Consider the following 16691-nt stretch of genomic DNA (forward strand, 5'->3'; position numbering starts at 1 on the left):
AAACAGGAAGGTTTTCAGTGTCTGCTTCTTTTCTGGCCATTATTATTATTCATTTCCTTTTCTGATTATGACTGAAAATAATGTTGTCTTGCAGAGGAGGCAGATGTTACAAAAAGGATCTACTCCAGATGTCAGATATCTTCAGTACACCACTGCCACAGCTATTTCAGAGTTGAACAGATATGACTTTGACGCCAAGGACAGATACATATAGTACATGTATGCAACCACATAAACAACCACGTGTGCTAAAATGTGACAAGAGATGTAGCTAGAATATCAGGAAATGTCTCAGACAACACAGGAGAATGAAAAGTAACTTCTCATCTGTAGGTAGGAATCCAGAAATCTTTCTCGGAAATAATGTGAAATGGATAGTGTTTGTATAAGTAAAAATGATGAAGTAAGTGGCATTCCAGTTTAGGGGAGAACCACAGGCGAAGGCTCGGAGTAGGAAGGCATGGGATGTAGACATGGAAAGTGGCTCTCAACCCTCACTGTGCATCTGACTGACCCGAAGAACTTTTTAAAAAACTCCACCTGCCTGGGCCCCAGCGACAGATTCTAAATCAGTTGGCCAAGGTGGGCTTTGACTTCAATACTTTTTTTTTAATCTCCCCAAGTAATGTTATTTTTAGTCATGTCTGAAATCCACTGGGCTATTAAAAAAAAAATGGACATTAAGTGTTTGAGCTGTGTGATTGAAAGATCTTTCTTCCCGTATTAAAGAATTTGTACTTGATTTAGGAGCCAATAGAGAATCACTTTGATTTCATTTTATTTTTTAATTTTTATTTTATATTTGAAGTATAATTGATTAACCATGTTGTATTAGTTTCAGTTGTACAACAGAGTAATTCAGTTATACCTATACACGTATCTATGCTTTTTCAAATTCGTTTCCTATTTAGGTTATTACAGGATACTGAGCAGAGTTCCCTGTGCTATACAGTAGGTCCTTGTTGGTTATCTATTTTCAATATAGCAGTGTACACATGTCAATCCCAAATTCCCGATCTGTCCCTTCCCCTTTAAGAATACTTTTGCTTTTGGAAAATTATGTGAGTAATATGATGGTTTTGTTATTGCCAGTAAATAGCTGTTCTTCACATGCTTTGGGAAAATTTTCATCTTGGGCATGTGTTAACTATGGTTGTATTAACTAATTCAGGATTATCCACTGCACAGTTCTAGAATGAAGGCAACAGACCACTGGCAAGTCGTAATTTTAGGTTGGAAAAGAGGCAACTGCTGGGCAGTAAAACAACTTCTACGTGAGGAAAAGCAACCAAAATAGGATGAGTAGAGAAAGTGTTAAAAAAAACACCCAGAAATAGAGTTACAGATGTAGAAAACAAACTTATGGTTACCAGGGTGTAAGGTAGGGGGAAGGGGTAAATTGGAAGATTGGGATTGACATACAAACACTAGTATATATAAAATAGGTAACTTATAAGGACCTACTGTATAGCACAGGGAACTCTACTCAATACTCTGTAATGACCGATATGGGAAAAGAATCCAAAAAAGAGTGGATATATGTATATGTATAAATGACTCACTTTGCTGTACACCTGAAACTAACACAACATTGTAAATCAGCTACACTCCAATAAAAATTAAAAACAAACAACACCCAGACTTTGCTTCACACAAGAATTACTGCTTAGAATTCTTGGCCACACCAAAAGATAGACAAATCCATCTGAGCTACTCTTTTTAAGAAAAAAGTGACCTACAATTCATGAAGCAGAGACACAGCCACAAACAGGAGTCATTTATTTTAATTAGATTGCAAGTTTGGCCAGGGCCCAGAGCCATTATATTGTGTTTTCCTGTGGATAGGTTTGCCAAATCAAATACACGACACTTAGATAAATTTTAATTTCAAATAAACAATGAGTAACTTTTTAGCATAAATATGTCCCAGGAAGTATAGTTTTAAAAAATTACTCATTGTTTATCTACCATTCAAATTTAACTGTTGTCCTGTAGATTTATTTGCTAAATCTGGCAACCCAGATTTATAACTGAAAGTAACCTGTGTTGAAATAATATTCAACACAAAATAAGGAGATTAGAGAATAATTTGTATTTAGAAGTATGAGAAAGAGAAAAGATTCCCTTCCTCTGGACAGTCAAAAGTGATCAAAGCTAAATATGGAAAGGTTGACCCAGTTGTATGAACATGTCAATTTCCACAAAGATCCACTGGAGACTCAAGGAAAGTTAAAGTTCAAAATTTTTTCTTCCCCCCACTTTTAAAGAATGCTCCTAATTACAGAGACTGTAGAGAAGCATTTCCCGTGCAGTTCCAACTACCAGTAGCATCAGCCTCACCTGGGACCTTGTTAGAAACACAGAGTCCCGGGCCTCTCCCCAGACCTGCTAGATCGGAATCTGCGTTTTAACAAGATCCCTTGTGATTTGTCTGCAAGTGTGAGAAATGCAGAGTTCATTCTATAGTTTCCAAAAACATGCTCTAGAAGGTATAGGATCCATAGGCCCCCCCAGGGCTCAGGGAGTGTGTGAGCAGGGTTTCCTCCGTCACAATGAAGAGAGACCTATACTCTGAGTGATCCTGTTTGGGCTTCCAGGTAAAATTTCATTGGAACAAAGGGTCTGTGGCTTAATTTTTTTTTTTTAATTAAAAAAGAAAAGAAAGTCTTGAGAAAACAATCATCCAGTTCATTTCATTTTCCAAACGGGGAAGCTAACAAAACATGGGACTGTGCCTGAGTCTTATGCTGGGAAGTGACAGGACCGAGATGCTGTCCGTGCCTCAGGACCCCAGCCTCTTTCCACTTCCTACTGTTTACTGAAGAAATACTAAAAATTTCAGAACAACTGCTTGTCAAACGCCATCAGACACCACAGGTGTCTTCTAGCTGGGCCTTGAATTTCAAAATTAACCCCTTGTCTTTCACACTCACGCCTAGTAACTGCCTTTCAAGGGTTCATCTAACCCATAAAAAGCACTATCCGCTTTGCTCTCCGAGCCTGAAGACAGGTCTCCAGCTGCAGTGTTGTTTACGCTACTAACGGAGGGTACCCTGCAGGGTTGTTTGTGGATATTTCAGCTAATTATCTTGCCACAGACCATTGAGACAGATCTGGATGACTGTTCAATTAATAGTTCTGATGGAGTAATTAGGGAGAATACCTGCTTTCACGGCCCACCCCAGTGCCAACATATCAGTGTGAACATTTACTTCTGAATTTGATTAATCGCATAAATAATTCTCAGAAATGAAATTAGAGATCACCCACGCATTACACCCAGTCCTGTTTTAAGGCATGACACCCTGAATCTCTGTAATGAATTAACATTACAGTCTGGTTCGAATTTTTCCATTTTCAGCATAGATCCTGCTCTGTTAGCACATGACCCTGTGCCCCCCCTCCATCAGTTTCTGTAACAATTTGAATTAGCCATTCTAAAAAGAACACAGATTTGGACATGTCTCAGCCTCAAGAAAAAAGTATTAAGTGCTGGGTTGTGACCTGTCCATCATACTTCATGGCAGAGCCAGACATGATGCCCGTTCTTTGTCCATCGGATAGATGTCTCATATTACAGCACCAACCTTAAAGATTGTTCTGTGAGAACTAAACATTCAGTCATTCTGTGGAAGTCACAGAACTGCCCCCTTTTTTCATTTATATAAGGAAATCTCTGAACAATTACAGATTGACCTAGGAAAACGACGTCAGTTAGGACTAATTTACATAGATTTCCTTGAAATTTAGGGATCCTAAAAGTTAGTGCAGGAAGGCAGGAGGGACAATGGTCAGGAGAACCACGACCCAGAGGAGCTTTTAAATAATTTTTCTCTCTGGTGTTCAAGTCCGTTATCTCAGGGAAGCAAGCATAAGGATCCTACAGTTTTAGAGGACAAATCCTCAGATATCATTTTACAGATAAGGAAACAAAGGCCCAGAGAAATCAAGTGATTTATTTTAGATCATATAACTTATCTGTGATATGTCAAAGCATTCGAGAAAGGAAGCAGAATTTTGGTGAATTTATTACTCTGTTTGGTATTTTTAGGGCTAGAATTGAGATATCAAGGAATTGTAAAAGAATGTAAAATCGGACCAAATGTTTAAAACCCCAGCTGCATGACATCTATTAGATTTCATTGTAAATTTTAACATATTCTTATGGGAAATACCCTCTATTTTCATCTGGTCAGAAACTCTAGGAGTAAATATAAAATTTTCAGTTTTGCACAAATAGGAGTCTTGAATAATTTTGTAGTTGGATTATACCTATTCTATCTTGTTCATTTGTAGAATGCTTATTTGAGCCCTTTATTAAGTCTTACCTCAATGTATCCCTTTCCCCTGAAATGGTTTTTATCTCCCATGTGGAAACCATGTTTCATACCTTTCTTTGGTCATATTTCCTTCAACATGGCATCTAGCACCATGTTAGACATTTCAGACGTTTTTAGTAAATAATTTGTGCATTCTCTTTGGCCCAATAATTTTATTCCCATCAGGTTAGCAGCAAAAGTATTCACTGTAATATTATTTATTTTATCAAAAAATCTGGAAAAAAAATCTCAAAATCAAATTGACTGTATAAATCATATTGAGTTATAAGTAGTTTGCTCTACAGATACTTAAAATAATTTTGTAGAGGGATAGTTCATAAATTTTTTCGTGCTCTTAATTGGAAATAAAGGAGTCCATAAAACAGTATTTGCAATGATTTAATGTTTCTAGAAATGCATACAAGTGATGTACACTGATAGTTGAACCAAATTATGTGTGGGTGGTAGGATCTCTAGTGATTTTAAATCTTGTTGGGGTATTTTTTTTTCTACAATGAGTAGTGGTAAATCAAAAGAAATTTTCTTTAAGGATATGCAGTTAATTCAGAGAATAAGTCTGTGCTGGGTTAACAGAGGAAGCTCCATTGTCCAATACTTTTGTACTTTCAATTTTGAGAACCTCTATGATGAGTTCACAAAGAACATGATAAACATTATCAATAATCCTTCAATCTTTTCACCTAAGAGAATTATTAACTTAGTCATTCTGACTTACTAACAGAACCCTGAAGTTGTTGGTAATGTTATAGTTTAAGATTGAAATAAAAATAGAGCCATGTTCACAAATTTCAGATAGGTTATACACAAACTACTGAATTTTAAGAACTAATTTCTACAGCGGGGAGAATTAACTTTGGACGTAGACAGATCTCATTTTAAATCTTGGACCTGCCATTTGCTGGCTTTTTAGGTTTGTGCGAAAGGTAAATGATTGAGTTGTACACATTAAATGAGATAGTGTATGTAAATTACCTACTAACTGCATGAAATACGGTTAAGAGCTTAGTAAAATATAACTTTCACAAGCATCATCGTCAACATTCTCATTAATGGTGCTCCTTTTTATTTTTTTATTGGATAAGTTTGAAGTTGTATAAATTTAAGGCATACAGCATGTTACTTTGATACATTTGTATATTGTAATATGGTTGCTGTTTTAATGACATTTATTGCATTACATACTTATAGTACAATATTATTTAATACCCATTACAAGCGTATACCCTTAAATTCCATCAATCTTATCTCCCCACCCCCCGTTGCCTAGTAACCACTGTTTTACTTTTTGTTACTCTTTTAGGTTTGACTTTTTTAGATTCCACACATAAGTGATATCATACAGTACTTGTCTTTCTCTGACTTGTCTCGCTTAGCATAATGTGCTCAAGGTCCATCCATGTTGTCACAGATGACAGGATGTCCTCCTTTCTCATGGCAGAATAATATCCCACTGTGTATATCCCACTCTGTATACCACCTCTTCTTTATCCATTCATCCACTGATGGACATTCAGGTTGTTTCCATATCTTGGCTATTGTGAATAATGCTGCAGTAAACAGGGGAGTGCATTTATCTCTTCAGACTCCTGTTTTCATTTCCTTTGGGTATATACCAGAAGTGGAATTGCTAGATCATCTATTTTTAACCTTTTGAGGGACTTCCCTGTTGTTTTCCCTAGTGGTTGGACTAATCTACACTCCCACCTACAGTGTCTAAGGATTCCCTCCCGTTCCATCACATCCTCGCTAGCACCTGCTGTCTGTTGTCTTCTCGATGATAATCCGCACTCCTTTTTAATGGTCACCTGTAGCACAGTGTCTTTATGTGCTGAGTTGCAAATTTGTACTGCTTCACAGGGCTGTACTTGCCCGCTGGACCCACAGGCCAGGTGGGCCTTGGAAGGTGGGACTTCAGAACAGACTTAGTGGTGCTGCTTCACTCAGAGAAAGACAGGGCAGCTGTGCCCTAAGAAGCCCAGTTGTGAAGTAACTGAAACCAGAGTGGGGGTTTTAAAGAGTGAGCCTATTGGCATTTTCCCGCAAACAGGAGTGACCATAAATTACAGGGTCCATCTCCCTAGGAACGATTATTATATTTCCATTGATGATGATTTTTAGTTCCAACAAAGACACGCTATTTTGCCCTTTAGCCCTCTCAGGTTTACCTTCTTCTCTTGGAAAGTAAAGATAATTCAGTTTCACTTGCATCATGGGACTTAATCAGCTAGTAAATATAAAGCATTCTGACCACATAATGTTGTATAGACAGTACATAATATTATTAGTAGGCAGGATGCAATGACCGTGATTGGTGTCTTTCCAGAAGGTAGAGCTAATAGTCATTCCTGCCTGATGTTACAGCCATTAATCATGACAGTGGAATGTAATTGGCAAATCTAGAAAGCTGCTAAATGCCTGTATATCTACACCGATATTTAACATTTTTCACATTGAAGTGCTTTAGATAGAAATAAACTTCCTTTAATATTTATCGTTTTATTTACTCCAAAACTGCAAGCACTCTGATAAATGGAGTAATAGTTTCTAGTGTCACTGTGGCCGCGAAATGCCTCTTAGTGTCTTCGGCTCCTGGAACTTAATAATTCATTTTGGCACTTCTATTTGTAAATCACAGAAGGTTTATTTGATGGACCCAGTGCTGGGGAGAAGTGTCAATACAAATAACCTGTATTTTAGGACCAGTGTCTACATGTGCAATTATTTACATAGGTTTGAGATTGTCTGCGCCCTCTGATGTTGGATTCAGTTTTCAGGGCACGACATCTGTTAATTTTCAAACACAAAAGTCATCTATGGGAAGTCTTAGCTTAATATTAATGTGATCGATCTTTTTGTTTTTGTTTTGGGGGGAGGTTTTTTTTTTGCTAGGAAGTCTAGCACCAAATTTGAAGCACACTTCTAAGAACTGTGTAGAACTTTATGGCCTTAAGTTTTTGAGTGAATTAATGAGTGAAATGAAATGATATCATTATTAACTTCTAGAGAAGAGAAAGTGTCAGTGGCTATACATTAAGACTTGTTTTTTATGACCGTTCACTTTTGCTTAGTTATATTTGGACACTTACGGAGTCTTTTAGACATAAATATGCATAAGGCATAAACCATGCCTTTGAGAAGCTCTCAGTCCTATGGGGGGAGGTATGGCCAAGGGACTGTCACTTGGGAGGCTCTGGTACTGCCATAATGGAGAGGGCTTTGAGCATGTATAATGCCAACCGTGACAGTAATGAGATCATTTAATATGTTACTAAATTTAAATCAGAAGTTCATCTAAAATATTTGGCAAATATATTTTTCTTATGATATGACCGTCGCCCTGGTGTTCACTATTTTACATTTCCTGTTTCAGAGACGCCCAAGCAGATGGCCTGCGATGAAGTTTCGAAGAGGTTCTGGCCATCCTGCCTATGCTGAGGTTGAACCAGTTGGAGAGAAAGAAGGTTTTATTGTATCAGAGCAGTGCTAAAATTTCTAGGACAGAACAGCACCAGTGCTGGCTTACAGGTGTTAAGACTAAAAATTTGCCTATACCTTTAAGACGCACACACACACACACACACACACACACACACACACACACACACACACACAGCAGCCCTAAGCTGCTGTAGTCAGAAGGAGATGAGATTTCTGGACAAGCCCAGCCCAGGAAGGGTTGAAAAATAAAAACCCTAAAACTTATAGAGGATACCAATTACCACTGAACATAGAATTTCCCTAGTGGAATGACTTCTATAGTTCACTCAGGACATCTGTGGACTTATCAGAAATATGACAAGATTACAATGCTGTTGGCTTAAGGTACAGGGTTGCAAAGGGATCAAGACAAAAAATAATAAAGCTTTAGTTCACGAGGGATCTACACCTTGGTTCAAATATTCTTCTCTGGTAACTGTGTTCCACAGCCTGAACCCATTCGCTCAAAAGAGCAATGATGAATATTTCAGTTTGCTGAGACAAGGGGCTGATGCAGGAGCAGAAACAAACACAAAATAAGAGGTTTTTCTGTCTTTTCACCAGATATGCGGCTAAAGGGTTTTGTTTTTCTGGTCTAGACCCACCTGTTCCAACAAGTTCATCACTTTACAGGATGAATCTTTTACCTGTCCTGGAGGTTCCGCCTCCGCCTCCGTCTTCCTTGTTCTGGTTGCCCACTCTATGAGCAGTGACAGAATCGCAGCCTTTTAGCTAAGTGTGAGAAAGGAGGGAGAGGCAAAGGAGGCTTCTGGTTCCCCTGCCTCAGAGTTAAACATCTGATTTGTTTTAAGAAGTATTGCCTCCACCGCCCACTGTGAAGTCCTATGAAGCCACAGTTGCTCTTGGCTGAAGGAAACAAAAGGAAACAATACGAAGAGTTCCTTGATCGTTTTTGAGGCAAAAAATGTTAAGGGATTCTAAACACGTGGGGTTTTTGTTTCCGCTTTTTACTTTTTGCCGTTTCAGTCCAAAAGGCCCATTTCATTGTCGATTCCAATCTAAGAAGCCATTCAAGGTAGCACATCCCTGGCGATAAAAAGAAGGAAAGAACCCTGCTGAATCATACAGTAATTTTCTTTGAAGCACATAGTAGTTACATAAATATATATATAAATATATTTTTGTTTATAACTAACACAAGGCAGGCTCTTGTGACTCAGAGTGCATTTTGTCATCAAGACAAAACAAATGCGAGATGCATTACTGCATACTTCCATAGAGTTGTAAAATAATCCTTAATATTAGAATATTTTTATGTCACTTAGCAGAAGTGGTTCAATTAGTTGCAGTGCCCATCATTTTCCTGCCTATTTGATCTGCTCTCCCATTCATATCAACCCCTTCCCTCCCTGGTGAAATAAAGCAGATGCAAAAAGCTCCTTAGATGGATCTGTCATTTGCCCCATAATCACAGTCCAGATTTTGAAACCTCCCCATGAATGAAGACAGGAAATTCATCCCTGGAGGAGGAAAGTGGTTAATATATATACTGAGCTCCTAAAGTTTAAATTCAGGTACTGTGTGTACAATTTCATCAACATCTCGACCCATGAAACTTGCGTCTTGTGCCAAGAAGCTATTGGTTTCTGGAGGGTACCGTGTCCAACATTTGCAGATTCAGGTGTCAAGAAGCAGAGATGTCTCGTGAGCAGCACTTTACTCCCAACTTAGCATCTGTACACACACGTCTACATCGAATGACACCAGTCCACTGACAGAGTATCGTATTTTATCATCACAATTGTCCGATGTAAACTCATGCCATTTTCCTTCAAGTATATTTTGCTTTACATTTTTAAGTACCTGATGAGGGTGATAATTTTTTCCTAAACTGCTTAGATAATAATTGCAAAAAAATTGACAAGCAAGGTGATTGAAGGATGTGATGACAATCTCTCTGCTATAGCTACGTTCGGTTTATAGGAAATAACCCAACTTATTTCTTGTGGAGTAGGTTTGGTCAGTTAGCAATAACCAAATGACTTGCCAATGTAACTGGTGCAACGGGTACTCTACAAAGACATAAGGAACACATAGACGATTCCTTCTAGGATAAGATGATGCTTCTTTCACTGGCTTTTGTGTTAGGTGTGGCTTCCAATAGGAGATGATTGACAGTTATATAAGTCATGCATATATATATCCAACTCCTTTTGCAATTCTTTGAAGTAGTAATGTTATCTTTATTCTTTTCGAAGCTCGTCTTCCATTTTCGATTCAAAAACATCGACAATTCTGTAAAATAACATAAACTCTAAATTGTTCAATGAACTAGAGCACCCAGTAATAGGGAAAACTTTTCAGAAGTAAAAAGGGCTGCTGAAGTGTGGAAAAACTTCCCAACCAAACCCAAAGTTAAAGGTGGTAAGAGGTTTCTGTTGTTTATGAATCTTTTAGTGGTAAGGAGAAAGGCTGGCTGAATCCCTCTTTTTCATGAAACTTCCATTCTACTCTATATCTCTGGTTTGTTCTTTGTGCCCATTTACTGCAAAGGAAGAGCAGACATACACAAAGTTTCTGGAAAGTCAGAATGGACTCTGATGCTTTGGACTTTACATATATTATGTATTAGAAAGGGTGCATCTGTACGTTACTTAATATATTATGAACATAGTAGAGAGAGAATAAAAATAATTTTACAAATTATGAATAGCAAAGGAACACACACAACGTTCTGGAGAAATAGATAAATGGTGCTACAGAGGAAGTTAGTTATTTCATCTTAATTATTTGTAAAAACATTTAGTGAGTAGGTAAAGATACTAAAAGTCAAGAAAAATATCTTAAGCCAACACTTGACCACAGTGTTGGTTTGTTTATGACAGGTTTGGACTTCAAGATATACTAACAACTAGAAAACTAAAGATAAATAATAAAGTACAGTTTATCCCCCATTATTATTTTAGTTTGAGATACTTAGGGCAGTTGCTCATCTCTCTCACAGGGAGCTTCTAGAATGTGCTGTCCAATATTATACCCATTAGCCAAGTGTAGCGCTTTAAATTAATTAAAATTCAATAAAAATAAAAATTCAGTCACACTAGCCCTATTTCAAGCACCCAGTAGTTACGTGTGGTTCATGGCTACCATATTGGACAACACAGAACACTCCTGTCATTGCAGAAAATTCTACTAACACTGCTGTAGAGGTCTTTCCTTTTAACACCCTCCCCTTGAAGAAAAGGAGGAGGAGAAGAAAGAGATTTGATAGTTCCTGGGCCTATCTAAGCGTTTTTGCTCGCAGAGAGGAAGCGTAGAGTAATGAAAAGAATCCCAGCTGACGCAGCTTTGAGTCTCCACTATGTTATCTTGGGAAAATCACTTTAACCGCCATGAGTCTCAATTTGCAAGTTTGGAAAATAAAAATATTTTTGTCCTGTCTTCCTTGCAAGATTATTATTATGTAGATTGACTAAATGTATAGACTTTTAAGACTTTATGTCAACAGAACCCATGTAAAGCACATCTGTTGGTCCAGTACCAGCACAGATTTGTATTCCAAGGGAAAAAAGTCCATCAATCCTAAAAGCATTCAAAGACAGTCAAATCAATACAGTTCTTGAGAAAATGCCAAAGGAGAATCCGCTCAAACCACACAGAACTGCTTAAATTCTTTTTTTCCCATATTAATATTTTCTCTTAATATTTCCTCTGCATGACATCAGCCTCAACTATCCCTCCTCTCCCACAGCAAAGCCCCTGTGTGCACCCTTCCTCTGGCTCAGCTCTCTATTGTACAGAGCCACTGAGCCTCTCTAGTTTCTTCTGATTTCCCAGTTTTCTCTTCACAACAAAGGGAAGCTCAGGAGCTGACCAGCAGGCTTCTCTAGAAAAAAGTACCTCAAACAATTTCAAATATGTGGTTTATCCCTATAACACAAATGTAAGGGGCTGTCACATTAAAATATAAAAATATGTGGAACTTAATTTTAAATGTAAAAATTTGCAAATGCACACTATATGAAAGGAATAAAATAAATTTAAATGTTGCTGATATGTAGATAATATATATTCTCCGATTAGTATGATTTATTAGTTTTGGCAAAAAATTCTTATGTTATTTCCTCATTCTGAGGGAGTATAAATTTGGTAATGCCCTTAGTGTCTATAGCCCAGGGCAAAAAATAAAGTTTTGCTGGAACCCATGCCTTGGTTGAAGACACTTCTATGATAAGAAATTAATATTTAAGTAAGACTAACTGAAAAATAGATGCTATGGTTACGGCTTCTTCCTCCTATGAAATGTTATTTTGCTTTGTATTCCAGCATTTTTTAGATATTTTATTATGATGTGTTTTATTAATTCCCAAAGATTGCTCTTGTTTTCACTTTCCCAGCCTCCAGCTTCTAACATCAACATCTATATGCCAGAATCACTGGAGGTCAGCTAATCCGACCTCTTCATTTACAGATCAGAAAAATTGAGGCCCAGAGAGATATAGTAATTTTCCCAGCGTCAGAACTGGGTCTTGAACTTAAAACTCCTGACTGGTTGTTTTTGTTCCAGTTCCCTTTGCCTACAGCCCTTCATCAGCAATTTAAGGCCAACCAAGCAGCGTAGATGGCACACTCTACCTAAAAGCAAATTTTAATTGCTATACTGACTCTCTGTTCTGTCTCTGATAGAGAACATTGGACCAATATTCCTCCATCATGTGTGTGTCTTAGGAATGGTACCATTCTATAACAGCTAGTAATTTCAAGTTCTGGCTATTTCAGAGTCTTTATTTGGTTTTGCATGTCCCTTTCTTTCACTCCTACCTGTGGCCACCACCTAAGTTAGCAATACTACCTTGTGCCATATAAAATTGTACTGCCTTTGTTTCATTTCTTCCCAGATGTACCTGAAAACTAATAATCTTCATAGCAGGTTTTCTTACTACATTATCATGATTCATTTGAACCTGAGAAGCTTTTTTGAGCAAGTAGTATGAGGTCTCTGGCATGCTGTATTAGATACTCCTACTTCCTTGTGTTTGTAGAGCACTTTACATTTTAGAGCACTTTGATTCATTTCTTTATTTGTTCATTCATTCAACCAGCCAATGCACTTAAATATTTGTCGAGCACCTCCCGGAACCAAGTTCCTGTGCTAGATCTTGTGATATACAGTGATAAATACAAACAATAAGAGATCAGGCATGTCCACTGATAATTGTAATATGGTAAAATCCTCAAACACAACTCTGCAAATTGATAGGATCACTATTGCTCTATCCAATTTCCAGTTCCAATTTCTATTCTACTTAGATAAGGAACTCTCAAGTATTGGCCTGAGGAACGTTTCTGAAATATGATACATCACTGCCCATCTCTGCTGTTTGCTGTGTTTCAAAGGATGTGTTAATTTCATTAATAAGAGGAACGGTTACTCATCCAAAATTGTCCCAGACCCCGGAGGACTTTGTAGGTCACTTAAATTCTTCCTGATCAGGTGGTGTAACAGTTCACTATCTTACTCTCATATTTCTGTGTGGCTTTGTGAATTAGCATCATCGTGTCAAGGTCTTCCAGAAGCACCAGCAGATGAAAGAAACATTTGCACTTTAGGTGTGCGTGGTTGTTTGTCATTCATTAGACCGTCTCAGGTTTTCTCAGCCTCAGCACTGTTGACATTTTGGGCCCCCTAATTCTCGATGGGGGATGGGCTGGTGGGAGTGGTCCCTCGCATTGTAGGGCGTTTGGCAGCTTACGGGCTTCTGTTGACTACATGCCAGTAGCTCACATACACACACACACACCCCAGCTGTGAAAACGAAAGATGTCTCCAGACATTGCCAAATGTCCTCTGGGGTGAGATTGGGAAAACTACTGAATTATCTAATGAATAAAATATATCAGGAGGAAAAAAGAAATGTTTCTCTTTCTCTTGTCACTTAATCTTCATTATAGATAGGTTTTTTATTAATAATAAGACTTGACATCAGAAACTCTTTGAATTAGAAGGGACTATAAAAGTCACTAGTTCAGCCACAACCCGACATCATCTTTATCTATTTCTCCATCTCTCAGTTTTACAAATGTATTGAGAAATCAGAAGATTGGTTATCTCTGGAACTTAGGAATTTACTTTCTCATAGCGAGAGATAAGGCTGTTTGGTGTTCTTACTTTGCCCTGAAATAGCTGCTGCAATGGTTTTTGCTTCAGTTGGGGACTTGGTGTCATACAACTTCAGTATCTCAGAGACTTGGAGGAGTTTTCTTTTGGTTCTTTCACATGTCTACAGATCGTGCTCCATCATCCTGCTTTCAAAATGTGCATAGAAGTTGATGTTTGGTACATCTAATTTTAAGTATATCTGCATGAGCTTTCTATTTCTTTTTTTTTTTCTTGAGTTTTCTGTCTCTGATACTGATTTTTTATTACCCCTCTTTGGGAAAAAAATTTGACTGTCCCAAGTAATCAAAAGTTGGAAATGTCCAAATGTCTAAATATGTCAAGCCAAAGTTCCTGCTGATGCAATGTGCCTTATTTCAGCTTTCCTGTAATTTCCTATAAATAACCCTGTGTTTGTACTTGTGCTGCACCGATTGGAAAACTTGGTGAAGTTATAAAAGACAGCCCCTTAAGAGTATCTTAGACATAACAACAACCCCCAACTGGAACACACGTCTCCCTCTACTCCTTTGCTAAAAGACCAACGCAGACTTTGGAAACGTTCTTAATTATTTGCTACAAGTTGCTAATATGCACACTCGACTAAAAGCCTTGATTAGGAAGTCCAAGGCTATAAAATATTGACAAGCACATCCAGAGTGACCTCTCCCAAGACCATCACAGAAATCAGAAAACTCCAACCGAGGAGATCCTCAAGTGTATATATGAATTCCTTCCCTACCACTGTCGTACCAGACACTACGGTAACACTTAAGGCTTTGATTAAGTTGACCTTCCAATTTCAACTTAAATTGCAACGTATCTGCCTAATTACTGTCTGACATACCTTTTAAACCATCCGGTTCCCACTGCTCTCACAATAATTATTGCAAAGCAGTAAGAGGATAATTGTTCAAGTAAAATCGCCTAAATTCTTGAATCGATTCTCCATAACAAAGTTATGGAACGCATCGTCGTTGGCTTTTCAGTGTTAATTCTTGTTAATTTCCAGATCACTAATCACACTGAAAGAGTCTATGTTACTTTAAATCCAGAATAAAAAGCTGGAAAAAATGAATGCAAGTCATATGCTGGTGCTCATCTTTTTCTAATTTCTAAGATCTATTAACATTTGAGAATTACTTTAATAAAAAATGCCTCTCCTAATGGACTAAAGTAAAAAATTTTGCCTTGGCAGATAGTGATATATTCATGTTGATTCCAGTTGAAAAACCTCAGTGACTTCTCTCATTACCACTGGAGTATTGATTTAAAAAAAAAAAAAAAAAATTCTGTCTCTTCCCTAGCATTACAAATATATATATATTCATGACCAAAATATTACTTACTAATCATGCAGCTGTAAGCCTTTTGTGCCTATCAAATAGATACATAGCATGAAACTAATTTTAGACGTTTGTTACGTGGGAAGAGGTATAGGAGTGGGTGGATGGGAATGCTTCATGGGAAAAGTGAAGATCGAAATATGCTATCAAGGAGAATTTTCAACTTCTTCAGAGCAACGTGCAAATAAATATTCAATGAAGACCACCTCGAATTTAAGTCGGCCAGACATTGAGACACTGGGGCACAGATCCTGTAAGTTATGCTGAGAAACATGTGACGTCCAGAAGGTAAAGGGTCCTCATTTAAGCTAAAACTCAGCCATCATCCACCTGTACCTCTTCTAGGGCACCAATCCGAAAACCATTAAGGCTTTTGCTCTAGGGAATTGGGTTACTTACGTGCAAGTAATGACCAAAAAGAGGCTTTTTGCTTATCCCCGTCTGACTTACAAGGCATGGCCATGTTCTTTGAATCCCTTATACCAGAGACCATGAGACAGCCAACCACACACAGGAAATAAAATACAATAAAAAATATAAATAATTTTCCTGAGGAAAAGATAAGAAAGGGTACTGTATCCTGTAGACCCAGAGCTGGATCTCTGTGAAGTTTAACCATCTTGGGACCCAGACTCCATCCTATGGTCTAGACTTCGTGGTCACGCCTAAGCAACCATTTTAAAGCTAGTTTGAACAAAAATATACTCGAGTGTTATAGTTTTAGCAGGGAAGTAAAAACTCATATGAAGTGTCTTCCACCAGGCTACTCTGAAAATACCATCAAGTGAAATCAGAGCTTCCCTTGCTGAAAAATGTTAAAATCATTTTAGGGAAATGAATTAAGCTTCTTTAGACACAAACACTTTGTGTTTATTAGAACTAAATCTCAGGGCCCTAGCTGAGAAGGGGGAAGTCTTTTCATTGGTTGGTCAAAACAAATCTCTCATTTGCCTCATTTGAGGCATTTGGACAGTGCCTGGGAAGTACATTATTTTCAGGGGGAAAAAGAAACAGCTTTTTTTTTTTTTTTTTGCATGCCAGCTGGGATCATGGGAACTTCCAGTGCCAGGAATTTACTACTGTTTCTGGTAATTCTGCCTGTAGTCATTTGAATCGTTGAAGGGTGAAAGGAGGAGAAGCCGGGCACCCAGAGGGCTGTCTGTGTTTCACGCCAGTTGGACCAGCGCAGAGAATATTTGTAAATGCATTTCGAAGTGGATATAATTGTAGCCTTTGTCAGAATCACAAAGCTCTCTGTGGAGCTGCTGAAAGAGAACACTGGGGGGAAAAGCCGACCCTCTACACCCACTCAGCCCCAAACAAAAGGAAAGACGGTGGGTGAGCCCATCACATTGCGAGTTTGTTTCTGTTTTCCACAGCCCTGGACTTCAAATCAAGGACATGTCTGCC

At 38.0% G+C, this 16691-nt stretch overlaps 1 protein-coding gene across 2 annotated transcripts in view; it reads left to right on the forward strand.

The window, feature by feature from the left end:
* PLXDC2 (plexin domain containing 2) overlaps window positions 1–8219 on the forward strand; it is a 405580-nt gene extending 397361 nt beyond the window's left edge. Inside the window, exon 14 of one of the 2 annotated variants that reach the window (XM_065900422.1) lies at window positions 7711–8219. In XM_065900422.1, coding sequence (XP_065756494.1) covers window positions 7711–7827 — 117 coding nt within the window. In that variant the 3' untranslated portion in view covers window positions 7828–8219. The remainder of the gene's footprint in view (window positions 1–7710) is intronic. The other variant, XM_065900433.1, reaches the window with a different exon arrangement.
* Window positions 8220–16691: the final 8472 nt, after the last annotated feature.

The sequence above is a fragment of the Phocoena phocoena genome, chromosome 2, assembly GCF_963924675.1.
Source record: "Phocoena phocoena chromosome 2, mPhoPho1.1, whole genome shotgun sequence".
NCBI lineage: Eukaryota > Metazoa > Chordata > Mammalia > Artiodactyla > Phocoenidae > Phocoena > Phocoena phocoena.